This window comes from Notolepis coatsorum (assembly GCF_963971535.1).
Source record: "Notolepis coatsorum genome assembly, chromosome: 6".
Lineage (NCBI taxonomy): Eukaryota > Metazoa > Chordata > Actinopteri > Aulopiformes > Paralepididae > Notolepis > Notolepis coatsorum.
The window spans coordinates 158,836,853-158,850,168 of NC_140170.1; the positions used below are offsets into that span (position 1 = coordinate 158,836,853).

The 13,316-nt window shown below is 41.5% G+C and overlaps 1 protein-coding gene across 2 annotated transcripts in view; it reads right to left on the reverse strand.

The window, feature by feature from the left end:
* The window catches only part of top1a (DNA topoisomerase Ia), a 60,300-nt gene that overhangs the window by 41,909 nt on the left and 5,075 nt on the right, over positions 1-13,316 (reverse strand). For both annotated transcript variants that reach the window (XM_084316470.1, XM_084316469.1), the window contains 7 exons: positions 12,182-12,272; positions 11,425-11,551; positions 8,096-8,145; positions 7,888-7,986; positions 7,560-7,635; positions 6,007-6,089; positions 1,587-1,702 (listed from right to left, as the gene is read on the reverse strand). In XM_084316470.1, the coding sequence (XP_084172596.1) occupies positions 1,587-1,702; positions 6,007-6,089; positions 7,560-7,635; positions 7,888-7,986; positions 8,096-8,145; positions 11,425-11,551; positions 12,182-12,272 (642 nt within the window). The remainder of the gene's footprint in view (positions 1-1,586; positions 1,703-6,006; positions 6,090-7,559; positions 7,636-7,887; positions 7,987-8,095; positions 8,146-11,424; positions 11,552-12,181; positions 12,273-13,316) is intronic.

Below are 13,316 nucleotides of genomic sequence, written 5' to 3' on the forward strand. Positions count from 1 at the left end.
AAACACAGAAAAGGATCACCAAGTTACTCTGGATAAAAAAAAACCTTTACAGACAACATTGAGACAAAGCTTCCTGACACATCTCCATCCAAACTCTTGGAAGAAGTGTGGTGCTGAGTACCAAGTATCTCATCTCATGGCCCACCAAGAATCTCATGATGCAGCAGTTAAGGTGTTGATACCATTCAGCACCACATACATTATCTGTGTGAAGCTGGCTTTTCATCCATGACAGCTCTGAAAACCCAAAATATTTTGGTCCGCCAAAGGGGGGCCTGACAGAAAAAGTTTGAGAAGCACTGGCTTAGGGTATGTATGTTTTTTAAATAAATGCGCAGTGCTTTGTCACCACCTGTCAATCTGTTCCGTTATTCTATGCATAGCAAAACCTATTAATATTACATATGTGTTGGGCTGTGTTAACTAACGTTACAATGTACAGTCACGCGAAATAACGTTATGAATGCCCGAAAGCACATAACGTTACAGCGTACAGTTGACAGCTGTGCTGTGTTAACGGCTGTGTTAACCAACGTTACAATGTACAGTCGCGCGAAATAACGTTATGAATGCCCGAAAGCACATTACGTTACAGCCTACAGTTGACAGCTGTTAAGTACAGTTGACAGCTGTGCTGTGTTAACTAACGTTACAATGTACAGTCGCGCGAAATAACGTTATGAATGCCCGAAAGCACATTACGTTACAGCGTACAGTTGACAGCTGTTAAGTACAGTTGACAGCTGGGCTGTGTTAACGTAAACGCCCGAAAGCACATAACAAATCGGGTCCTCGTTTGGATAAATATGTATTAGTTTGGATAAATATGTATTCCATTTCCGCGTGTGAAATAAAACAAATCGGGTCCTCGTTTGGATAAATATGTATTCGTAAACGCCCGAAATGACATAACAAATCGGGTCCTCGTTTGGATAAATATGTATTCCATTTCCGCCTGTGGGGGAAAAAGAAAATGCGCATTGGGTGCGTTACCGGGGCCAATTAGGCGTATGCGGAAGGGCTCTTGGGCCGCCTTTAATATAGAGGCGTACCGGGCAGGGAAGGAAATTAATTTAAAATTATGTGTTGCTACGCACCCATTTCATATAACCCCTCTATATATTTATACACCTGCATATAACCCATAGTGCTGTATGATAGCATGTACAATAATACTGTTTATTACATGGCGTTTTAACATTCGCCGAAATGCTTGATTGTGATTGGTCAATAGCGCTCAGCAGCGGTCCGTTATTACTCGTAGCTATACATTATCCCTTACATATATATATTTATTCTCACCGCATACATCTCCACAACAGTCTGTACTTTACTTGCACATAGTCCTTTGACACATCTGTACATATCCTACCCTTACTAATTACGCTGCTGATTAACACTACTCTGTAGTACTACCGGTAATTTGTATATTTTGTACCCAGTTTAAATCACCTGTACATTGTATATTGCACTACTGCTACATTTGCCCTCTGGTTGGATGCCAAACGTCTTTCCGTTGTACTGTATGACGACAACATTTTAAGCTAGTCTAATAACCACTTGGAGGAGCAGGGAATCAGCCTCACCGTCATAGTAAAACTTGACATTGCTGGGAAGAGGCTCGTAAGGCAGTGCAAACACCGGTCCTTTGTGTTCCAGGAACTTCCATTTGACACCATCTGTGTACCGCTCTTCCTCCCACCTGAAACCCAGTGCAGAGCACAGAGTGAGGAGAACACAAATACACTATTTTGTCCAAAACACAACAGACACCCTCCACGCTCTACCCATCACCACCAACTGCCTCTTTGCACTGCTGCGGTCAGGCAAGCTCTACCGGAGTCTCATGGTCAGCACAGAGACTCAAAGGAGCTTCTATCCCCAGGCCATCAGGCTGCTCAATGTGGACTGCTATGCAACAAACTCATCCATTGCACACAACATCCACACTCACTTTAAAGGAACATGCCAACTTTTTGGGAAATTTGCTTATTTAGTAGAAAAGACTCACGCACATCCAAAGTGTAGTCACGGGTGCTTGACTCAAAAATAGATATCAGGGCTGTACGTTAACTTTTTTTGCACATAGCACTGGTGCTACAGAGGTTGATAGTTTTGTAGCACAGGCCAAAATCTTGTAGCACGAGTATAAAACGTCTCTAAAATCTCTAAAAACAACCACAAGTAGTGCAGTTCATTACTTAAATAGGTATGTGACTGGCAAGGGACATGAATCTTGCATACAGGGCACACAAAATCCAAACTTTAACAAGAAATGCTTTTAGACAAATTCTTTCTTTATTTGCCCATAATGTAAAACAAAAAGAACAAGGACATAACCATATAACCGATATGAAGCAGTCCGAGACCAGGCAGCGCTGGTGTGGACTCAGATTACAGGGAAAGCTAGAAACCAACCTAGAAACACCTAGAAACCAACATAACAAATAGATATAATGCATACAAACACCTGTACATATTTGTGGAACCAAATAAATAAATGTATTATTATTATTATTATTATTATTATTATTATTATTATTATTATTATTATTATTATAATTATTCGTGTGTGTGTGTGTGCGTGCGTGTGTGTGCACTGCACACGTGTCACAGTTCCAGCATCATGTCTGCTGGCCACTTTTTCAGATCCACACACACACACACACACACACACACACTATTGCATTAATCAGAACTAAGTACAAGGAACTCTGCATGAATGAAAAGGGCTTTATAAATAAAATGAATTATTATTATTATTACCTTATTTGCATATTGTCTCGTTATTAGATAGATAGATAGATTGATTGATAGATAATTAATACTTTATTGATCCCGGAGGGGAATTTAAGTAGCCATACGATGGAGTTCTTTTTACAGAGTAAAATTAGCGGCTTAAATTTAGTGAACAGCATTTCTTCCTTGGCGATGCAATATGCCACATTCATCTTAAACTTTACCTCACGGAGATCAGCATCATCCGCTCTGGTCGTCTGTTTACTCAGCGAGTGCAAGAGGGTGCCGGCCCGCGCTCAGGAGTTTGTTTAGCGTTGAAGGCATCCCGGGCAAGAATGTGTCGATGGGACGTATTGTGTTTATTAATGTTATCCCTTTTTAGGATATTGTTACCCGCGAGTCAAGGGATTCTCTGATCGGATCTTTTCCGGAGTCTCCCGGCACCAGTGACAGAATAATAATAGCTGTGCTTCCTCATTAAAAAATATCCACGGAAAATCATTTTCCCACTCTGCGTTATATCTGTACATCTTGTTAATCTTCTCCTTTTGTCTCGTTTCTATTAACGGTGGTCCCTCTCGGGCTCGTTTGGGGTTTTGATCTTGTACTTCTTTTGTTGGATTTAATACCTTAAAAAAGCGATTCATCTTGTCGAAGTCACCCAGTCAGTGTACATTGAGCTCGCAACTTAGTCGCGGGGATATTGTTCGCTAGGGATTATGGGATTTGGTGTTTGATTATGGACTCTACGCGAGACGGGACATTGTTTTTAATCGCACGAGACTACAAGTACCAAGTGGATAGCGTGGCGCTGTGGTCCATTCAATTTACCGTCACACTTTATTTTTTTTTTGCTTGCTCCACGGGCCATCGCACCAGTGCTACTGAAGTCAATTCATTCATCGCACAGACTGACGTCAGTGTCGCACGTGCGACATATATGTCGCAATGTACAGGCCTGGATATGTAAAGTTGAAAAAAGAAGTCAGCACACCGTCTGCAGTGTTCCCAAGTTTAATTCAATTTAACACAACGTTTCGGCCTGTGACACTTGAAAAAGGCCACAGGCCGAAACGTGTTAAATTGAATTAAACTTGGGAACACTGCAGACGGTGTGCTGACTTCTTTTTACAACTTTACAAATTAGCTTATTTGCCTGCCATCTACCCTGGAGTTAGACAGATACATACACTTTTCTTCTCTGCATGCATTAGGCTTGGGGAACAGCCACACAGTTAGCCTAGCTTAGAGTCATTCACTGGAAGTAGGTGTGCCAGTGTAGCCTAGTTCCCAACAGTCACGAAATACAACTCTAAAACGTTCCTGTAAACATGTTGTGACCCGTGTATTTACGAAGTAAAAAGAAAAAAGAAAAAACATTTTCGAAGCAGATATACTCGGAACTATTTTGCCAAACCATTGCTGCCTGGGCAAAACAGGGCTTTTGAGGTGATGAAATCACTGCGCCCAGGCAGCAGTGGTTCGGCAAAAAGTTCCGAATATATATCTGCTTAGAAAACGTTTATTTATTTATTATTATTATTATTATTAAAAAAAAGAGTCTCCATGTGGTAAACACAGGTCACAACATGTTTACAGGAAAGTTTTGAGTTGTATTTCGTGACTGTTGGGAACTAGGCTACAATGGCACATCTACTTCCAGTGAATGACGTTAAGCTAGGCTAACGGTGCAGCTGTTCCCTAAGCCTAATGCATGCACAGAGAAGAAAAGGGTATGTATCTGCTTGTCTAACTCCAGGGTAGATGGCAAATAAGTGCATTTCCTAAAAAGTTGGTGTTCCTTTAAACACTTTTTAAAGCATGACACCATATTTTATCTATTCTTACACATTTGCACTACCCCTTTTTTTGTAAGATGCAAAAATAAATATAAAAGTAAATTAGATCTTTTAAGAAAAGAGAAGTGCCCTTTTTTTTTTTTTTAAGTGCTGCAACCCAGAAAGTTCAATTTTACACAATATTTTTCAAATAATATTGTTACAAATTAAAATACACATCAAGTGTAAACAGTAGATACAGCTAGCTACTACTGACATTATCACAATGTAAGTAGCCTAGCTATATATATTCTATTGTGATGGGAAGGACAGTGTGTACTGACAATAATTTGCATTAAACAAATAAGATGGGTGCACCAGATTTAGCAAGAAGCTATCATTTCTAGTCCTATGTACTGTAACGTTACATAGCTATTTCATCACAATAGTGTCAGTGATTAGCCTCGCCCTCTAGCTGTATCTATTGTGATCACCAGGGATCATAGTTAGAGAGCTGGTGTGTTTTGAAGCAGTGTTTTTCCGTGTTCCTGACATGGCTTTTGGAGTAATCTTCGCACGCGTTTTGCTAGTCCAGTCCACGGTATGTTGACAGAATTTGCAAAACACCTTATCGCCGGTCATATACAAGTCATTAGGATACTGCGCTGCTCTGAATTTAGGACTTAGTGTGGAATTTCTTCCGACGTTAACACAGAAGCAGCTAGACGCTTGGAAATTGCTGCGTGTTGTGTGTAACACGCTGTAGCGTCCCCGGTCGTGTTTGCTTTGCACCAAACGTTCCATGTTCTCCCGAAGATGGAATTTCAGTCCAGATTAGGGCAAATTCTGCAATATTCCACGTTTAGTCGATTCCATTTTTATTAGTCAATTCCGCAATTCCGTGAACGTGGATTTCATATGGCTCTAGCCTCTACAGATATTAAGAGTAATGTTTGTTCGAGTGTCTTTCGGCACAGAGTCACCCATTAGTGTGGGCAGGGCCGCTTCCTAGAGCTGGGTCCATCTTAGCCTCCACTGGCCTCTACTCAAGTCACTCTGACAGACCGGTATAGTGGTGGGAGGCTGCTTCTACCTCATTTTAGTTTTGTATAGTGACGGCCTGGCGGGAGGCTGCTTCTACCTCATTTTAGTTCTGTATTGCATTTGAAGCACAATCTCAGGAGGCCGGGTCATACAGAAATATTTCATTATAATGTACATTTAGCCGACTTACAGGTTTTCTACAACAATTCAACAGGAATGGTACAACTCTTTCAGCTGAGTAACAATGTTCATCAAACAGTGTTGGAACTTGGGTGCTACAGTCTTGAATGCATAGTAGTAAAGACATTAGCATAGTAGGTAGCAATATAGGCAAGGAAGATTATTTAGTGGAAAATTGCATGACAGTAAAGACAGTACGAAGGTTACATGTACAAATAAAAACAAAGCTTGAAAGCACGAGAGAAGCAGCAAGTAAGAAACTCACCATTTCCACTTCTCCTCAGGCTCCTTCTTTGCCTTCTTTTTTCCATCCACCACTACTCCTTTCTTGTTCTTGGTCTTCTTGGGCTTGATATTCAAAAAATAAGAGTTAGACACTTACTCCCTGCTCGGCAGCAGAAAACCGTGACACGGGGGCTTGAAACAGTCCTTCGCATTTCCTGGGCGGTGCTCGCCACCAGGTCCCTAGACTTAATGAATGTGAACAGCTGGGAGGAGCGATAGCGACGGTGGTCGCTGGCTTACTTGTAGATACACTTGATAGGAGGTGAGACTGCTGAATTGTTTACATGTTCTGCTGAAGTGAATTATCCCCTTAACTCATTGGATGCCACGCATTAGCCTCATCCTGTAGTAGCTACCGCCACCGCTGTAAACGGTGGGAGTCGATCACCTCGTTTGCAGGGCTATAATTTAAATATTATAGCTATATATGCAATACTATGACCAATTTGACATAGAGTATCTATCGTTCAAGATGTGAAGGAATATTTCTTTCATCCATACATTCTCGTTTTATACCGTGGTGAATATAAGTGGTTTTAGAGTGGTCTAGGGTAATTCCTGGGAGGCTAGTAATAGCCTGTGACGCATATACTTAATCCATTGGCATTTCGTTCCTATACACGCTACAATAAAAAATTCAAATGCATATGATCAGTATATTATGTTCCATCATGCATGCATGAAAGGGGGGGGGTCGTTTCTGATTGATTGTCAATAACGGCATTCGTTAGTACAACAGCATACGCTGATCAGGGCGATTGCTACGAAAACAATGGACAACCAAGCTGGAATTGACGTTAAATTGCTCTTACCTGTGGCCGATCAGACTCCAAAGACAATATTCCAATTATTTGATTGCCATCAGCTAGATCGTATGTCCATTTGGCCCACGCCATAACCCCCAACAGCATAATGAATCTGGCTTCCCGAAAGAGATTCAATGCGATCGGGTATACCCCTCGGTCCACGTTACACAAAAACTCCGCCCGGAGAAATTTCAATGATAGAGCCATATACAGTCAGAAAGGAAGTGTGGCTGCATACTAACAGGCGGCGGTATTGGACCGTTGCGATCTCACACATTGTCACACAGTACCACAGGCTACCTGGATGATTTATGAATAGAAATGGCGAATAAAAGAAATAACGATCCAATAACGAGTATACTCATTGGCGGCCAACGATTGGCGGCCTATAACGAGTATACTCATCGTTGGCGGTGAATGAGTTAAGGTTAACCTTCTGTAGTGTGGTAGTGAAAGGGTTAACGTTATGTAGTGTGGTAGTGAAAGGGTTAACCATTTGTCGTGTGGCAGTGAAAGGGTTAACATTCTGTAGTGTGTTAGTGAAAGGGTTAAGCCACAGGACACGTTGGCCTGCAGCAAACATTCCTAGTGGAAACCCTGACGTGCACAGCATAAACGTTTCGTTGCACAGGCCTTCCTCAGTGTGCAGAACAGGCCCGACTTCTCTAAAGACGCAAAAGAGAAAAACCATGTTCTGCTCAGGATCAGACATCCAGCGCAGACATACCTCTTCTTCATCCGGTTTCCTTTTCTTGACCTTCTTGTCGTTTTCGGTCTTGATTTTCTTAGGTTTGAAGTCGATTCTGAAAGACACATTTTCACCTAACTATAATGTTCAGCAATCATTTCTGGGAACTGGGGAGAATCTACTGCTGTAATGTTACCAATGGCCAAGGGAAGAATCAACTGCTGTAATGTTACTAATGGCCAAGGGAAGAATCAACTGCTGTAATGTTACTAATGGCAAAGGGAAGAATCAACTGCTGTAATGTTACTAATGGCCAAGGGAAGAATAAACTGTTGTAATATTACTAATGAGCCATGGAGGTACTCACTCTGCCACATCATCTCGCTCCCTCTTCAGAGACTTCTGCTGTTTAGGCGAGTGGTAGAAGTCTTCTTCAGGCTCAGACTTCACATTCACACGTGGAGAACTGAGCATAAGGAAAAAGTGGAAACATACCAACATGATGCGTCAGGTGACGTTATGAGATATTTTTATATTGTATACATTGTTACTAATTTTAAAATGTAAAGACATACCTGCCAAAGCCATTCTCTTCCTTCTTGATCTTGCCGTCAAGGGACTTAACCTGGAACAGCAGTATTTAGAAACACTTTTTATTAGAAATTCTACACGTACTAAAACCCAACTGTCAAATAGAAATCCAAGCAAAACAACTAAATGTTGTGCATTTTTAACACAAATCTAGTAGTGAAAGAAATGTATTCCATTTCAATAATTTAGTCGAGTGAGCCCCAAATCAACCTCTAGAGGAAAGGTGATTGATTGGAACTTGCCATTGGCAGATATCACAGGTCTTAGGACTTGCGTCTCAACTTGTCCAGCATTCCACTTGGAATTTGATAAATTCAACCCATCAAGTCATTATTTTCTATATTCAACCCATCAAGTCATTCTTTTCTATAGAGTAATTGGATTTACTGCTGTGGATGATTTGCAACAGATTCACCTGGGGATCCTCTCCCTAAAGGATTTTACTCAAATGTCAGCATTGGATTTATGTGAAAGACTGTCTATGGGAAGACGCTCAACATAAGATGACAAAAACATGAGACCCAACATTAAGTCTGCTCAAAGGTCGGTCTTTATCTGCTCCAGGTGGCAGGGATGTCGTCTCGTTATCAGCTTGCAGCACAAGGAATATGTGTGAGATTTGTGTTGCCATATTACTCGTGTGAGACCATCCAATATCCTCCATACACAATGCTTCATATGTTTTGTGCAACCCAAAGTGAAAGAAGCTCTTCAGTGACTGCCCATCAACCTCCATCTAGTCCCTTTTGTCGCACGTCCTTAGATTCCTAGACAATGCAGTGGTTAGATATTTTTGGTGAGATATTAACATCTCAATTTTCAGTAGCTACCTTTTTTACATATCGCCAGCCGTTATGCGTGATGAGTGAACCACAGCAAACAACTCCACCCTACTTCTAACTCATCATTGGTCTTATCTCGTCTTCTCTGGTGCGATCAGCAGTAGCGGTGATAAACCTCCAGGGACTGGGAGGCCCATGTTACTGATCAGACACTATCAGTGATGGCTGTCGAGAGTGTAGCTTATTTTAAACAAAGAAATACCCTTACAGCAGCTTTAACCCGTTAAGCTGCCACTGAGCTCGTTCAGCACCTTCCTGAGACCACATGTACAAAATAATCTAAGCAAATTAATAAAGGGAAGATGATTAAACCGAAGGTTTTGTAGATAAAGTATTGAATTCTGCCATCCGGACACATTGAAATAGCCAAATTGCACATCTATGGATCGGGTCAAATCTACTTTCCAACGGCAGAGTTCAATTTGGATTTAGCATCACCAGGCGTGCAGCAAGAACAGTGAATGAAATCTACTCTTAAGTACAGTTCCTTTCTTATAATGGATATGGCTCCGCCATTTTGAATCGGTTTGCAACGCGGATTCTTGCTAACGTTCACAGAAGGTAGACACTAACTGCACTCCAATCTATGCCAATAACATTCCGTTTTGTGGTAGATAATCCTGAGAAATAAGAAATAAAAAACATTCATCCACAAATCATTTGTTGTACAGTAGCTGGCTTGAGCTAGGTAGGGTCGTTTTTCAAAATGCAGACACTCATTGAAAGCCCCGTCTTTCCTTAATCATAATGACTACAACAAGATGGCTGCTCGGATTTATTTCCGGTCTAAATTCGCTAGCTATTAAATACAATTCCTAAACTGATATTTCATTAATAGCACTTAACAGACCGCTCGGGCTAAAGGAGGTTAAAGTTATTACTCAAGAAAAAAAGGTCTAGTATCAGTAGACATCCAAATTCAGGTATGGGTACTGATCATTTGGCAGTGAAACTCGCATGGCAATTAACCTGTTAAGACCAATACAGATAGAAATGGGAACCATTGCAATAGTGTACACATTTCCCCTAACTATTTAAGAGCATGGGGCAGCCAGCCACCCACGCAGCGTGACAGCCGGGGGACCAGCTCCAGTTGTAATGCCAGTACCTTGGTCATGGGCAACGGCAGGATTTACCTAGCATGCACGCCTTTTAGCAGGGGTGGGGGGGAACCAGGGTACCCAGAGGAAACCCATGCACAAACATGCCACAAAGAACACAACCCCTGCTGGGGTTTGAACCCAGGACCTTCATGCCAGGGCTCGAAATTGTGATGAAAATGGTCGCATATGCGACCGAAATTGTATCTGTGCGACCTCAAAATATAATTGGGAGCATTCGTGAGAGTGGAAATAATTGTGGTGCAACCTCCTCTCCCCCCCCCTCCCCGAACATCCCTTTCCCTGTACATTCGCTAGTTTGTCACTCAGTATGTGCCTGTGAGTTGACAGTGACCATTCTAACCAATCAGACGTGAGCTTGACGTTCTTACATTTAATGCTGATTTTAGATTGTTTAAGATTAGCCTTCAAGCCTCACTGTCTTCTCTCATCCTACAGCAAGTTGGTGACACACATTCACACATGCTGCTCCCAGTGCTCGCATTGCCCCTGCCCCTCCCAGACCCGTCTAGTCAACATCTCTCATTCGCTCTGAAGAGAGCAAGAGTGCAGCTACTCTTTCAACATCACTTAAGAAAATGGCCCAGTAAACTATTCACTTAAGTTTAATGCACGAGGCGTTGTCTAACGTTATGTAGCTGGCTAGCTACTGATAGCTCGTATCAACGGATGATACCATCATTGGCGTTAGTTTTTGCAGCTGTTGGCTAGCTAGCTAACGTTAGCTACCTAGCAACTGTAGCTAGCTAATACGGTCTGTGCTCGCCGGCTACCTTTTAATTTGCAATGGAATGGAGCTAACCAACTGTATAATTCGATGTGATTGGCTGAGAATGTATTTTGTACAGTCTTCACACATTTCATAAATAACAATTACAGAAAAGCTTATTGTGCACTGTGATAAGACGTTTTGTTCAATGGGGTATTTTTTTATGTACCGAATACCGTGGTATTTTTGCCCAAAGTTATCGTACCCTCAAAATGTCATACCGGCACATGACTAGTCTACACTATAGGCTACACTACTAGGTCTACACTATAGTTTAAGGCTACTTTCACTGTTTTACTGCATTACAGTACTGTTATATTGTTGTTTTTTTAAATCATAAAAAATTATATATTGTTGGTGATCCTTACATTTTGGTGGGTGCTACCAAGTAATTTTTTTTTATTTCGAGCCCTGTGTGAGGCATCAGTGCTAACCACTGCGCCATCACATTAAGCCATACCTACGTTTTGCATACAGCCAACTCAGGAATTTGAGCTCGCTGTGCACTCCTTTGACAAGCATTTACAGGAATCCTATAACAGTATTTCTTTGTTACAGACTTAATATCAATTCTAATTCACCTTCTCCTCCTTTCTCTTGTCCTTGTGCTTGTCCTTATGTTTATCTGTGCCGCCATCTTTGTGCTTGATCCTCTCCTTCTCCTTGTCCTTGTCTCTGTGTTTTTTGTCAGAGGACTCCTTGTGGTCGCTGGAATATCAAATGAAAATATTACGAAAGTGCTACGGTGGATTGGATTCAACTACGAAACATTGAACTTGACAAACACTTCACTTGTGGTAATAAAGGGGCGAGTTATGTGCCCTATGACCATACGGAGGCCGCACGTGGGTACTTTCACATTTGAACCGATCATAGTAAATTTCTCAGTACTTAACTGTCTAATACTAATAAGAAAGAAAATGTATTCGTTAGATCAATCTGTACCTAGTCTCATGATTTTTACAGTAAAAGCACAGACTGTTCTCTTGATTATGAGAACTATAATTCAATGACATGCATTTGATTACTCCTGAATCCCGATTAGCTTATATGTCTGACCTTTTGGGAGATAAATGGCTTTGAAAATGTTCCTAACCTTCATACCGTCTTTTACCATCATGCACTTTGCTACTAAATAACAGTCCTTGCTTACATTACCACCTAGTACGCCATGTCTTTACTACTATATCAATGCAATACTGTAGCAGCCAAGCTCAACACTGTTTGACGAACATAGTTAGTTGTACCCTTCCTGCTGACCTAAGTGGCTTTGGATAAAAGCTTCAGCGAAATGACTAAAACGTAAAGAACACTCTGGTCACCAACATGAAGTCCTACCTGCTGCTATACTTTGACTTCTCCCTCTCCTTGTCCTTCTTGTGGTCCTTGTGTTTGTGTTCCTTGTACTTTTCTTTATGCTTGTGAGAATCTAGGAGGAAAAAGGAAAAATGAATCGTCGTCAAGACGACATTTGTGACAAGGTGTGTGGCGAAGGAATATAATTTGATTAGCTCCTGGGAAACGAACATGCTAGTTAGGCCAAATCCCAATTCCTTTCAGCCTAGTGTTGGAGTGCCCTTGACTGGGTACTGTAGTGGCCCTCGAGAAGATACAGGGGGAAGGGGTTGAAAGTGAAACCTAGGAAGCGGGACACCCCTCATTACATCAGTAGTAAAATAATGTAAAGGACTTACATAGCAATACAAGTTCTTATCAGCTTGTGTTTTTGAAGAGCCTAGGAACGTAACCTAGAGTGTAGTAATATATGATAGGACTCCATATTTATTGCATGCATCAAACGGAACTTATTTACAGGATATTTTGAGATTACGTCGATTGTGTGCCTACAAAATAAATGTTTCCTCATTATCTCCGCAACACCACCGGTTCTCGATCGTTCTACGATACCAGCCATGGAGAAAATGAACCCGTAATGAGGAACGTTACCGCTCGGTTTGTCCTGTTGAGCCGCTTCACCATGTCCCGATTGATACCCAAAACCATAATTCTGTTCTTGATTTAGAGCAGTGGAAATAGTAATGTTGTAATCATTTTTGGAAAGGTCTGGAGAAAAGGGAAAGAAAAGTGACGCACGATTCAGCGAATTTCCACAAAAGGAAAGATCTGCCAAAAACAAAATATGCTGATGTATACATTACACTTTTTTTTTATCCAACCTTTATTTTACCAGGTAGTCGCTTGAGATCAATCACCTCTTTTTCGAGCATGATCTGGACAAAATGGCAGCATTTACTAAAATAAGACAAAAAGATACATATCACTACAAAAACGCAAGTCCTTTACATTATTCTCCCTTCTACCCCTCAGTCTCATGTCAGCAGCTGAAAACACTCTGGAACCGTCTGGAGCCCCCGTTGGAGGCTACATGACCACTACCCCTTTATCCACTCAAGAATCAGGACACCCTACACAGCAAAAGGGGTAGGGCCGGGGGGTGGTAATTGGGATTGAG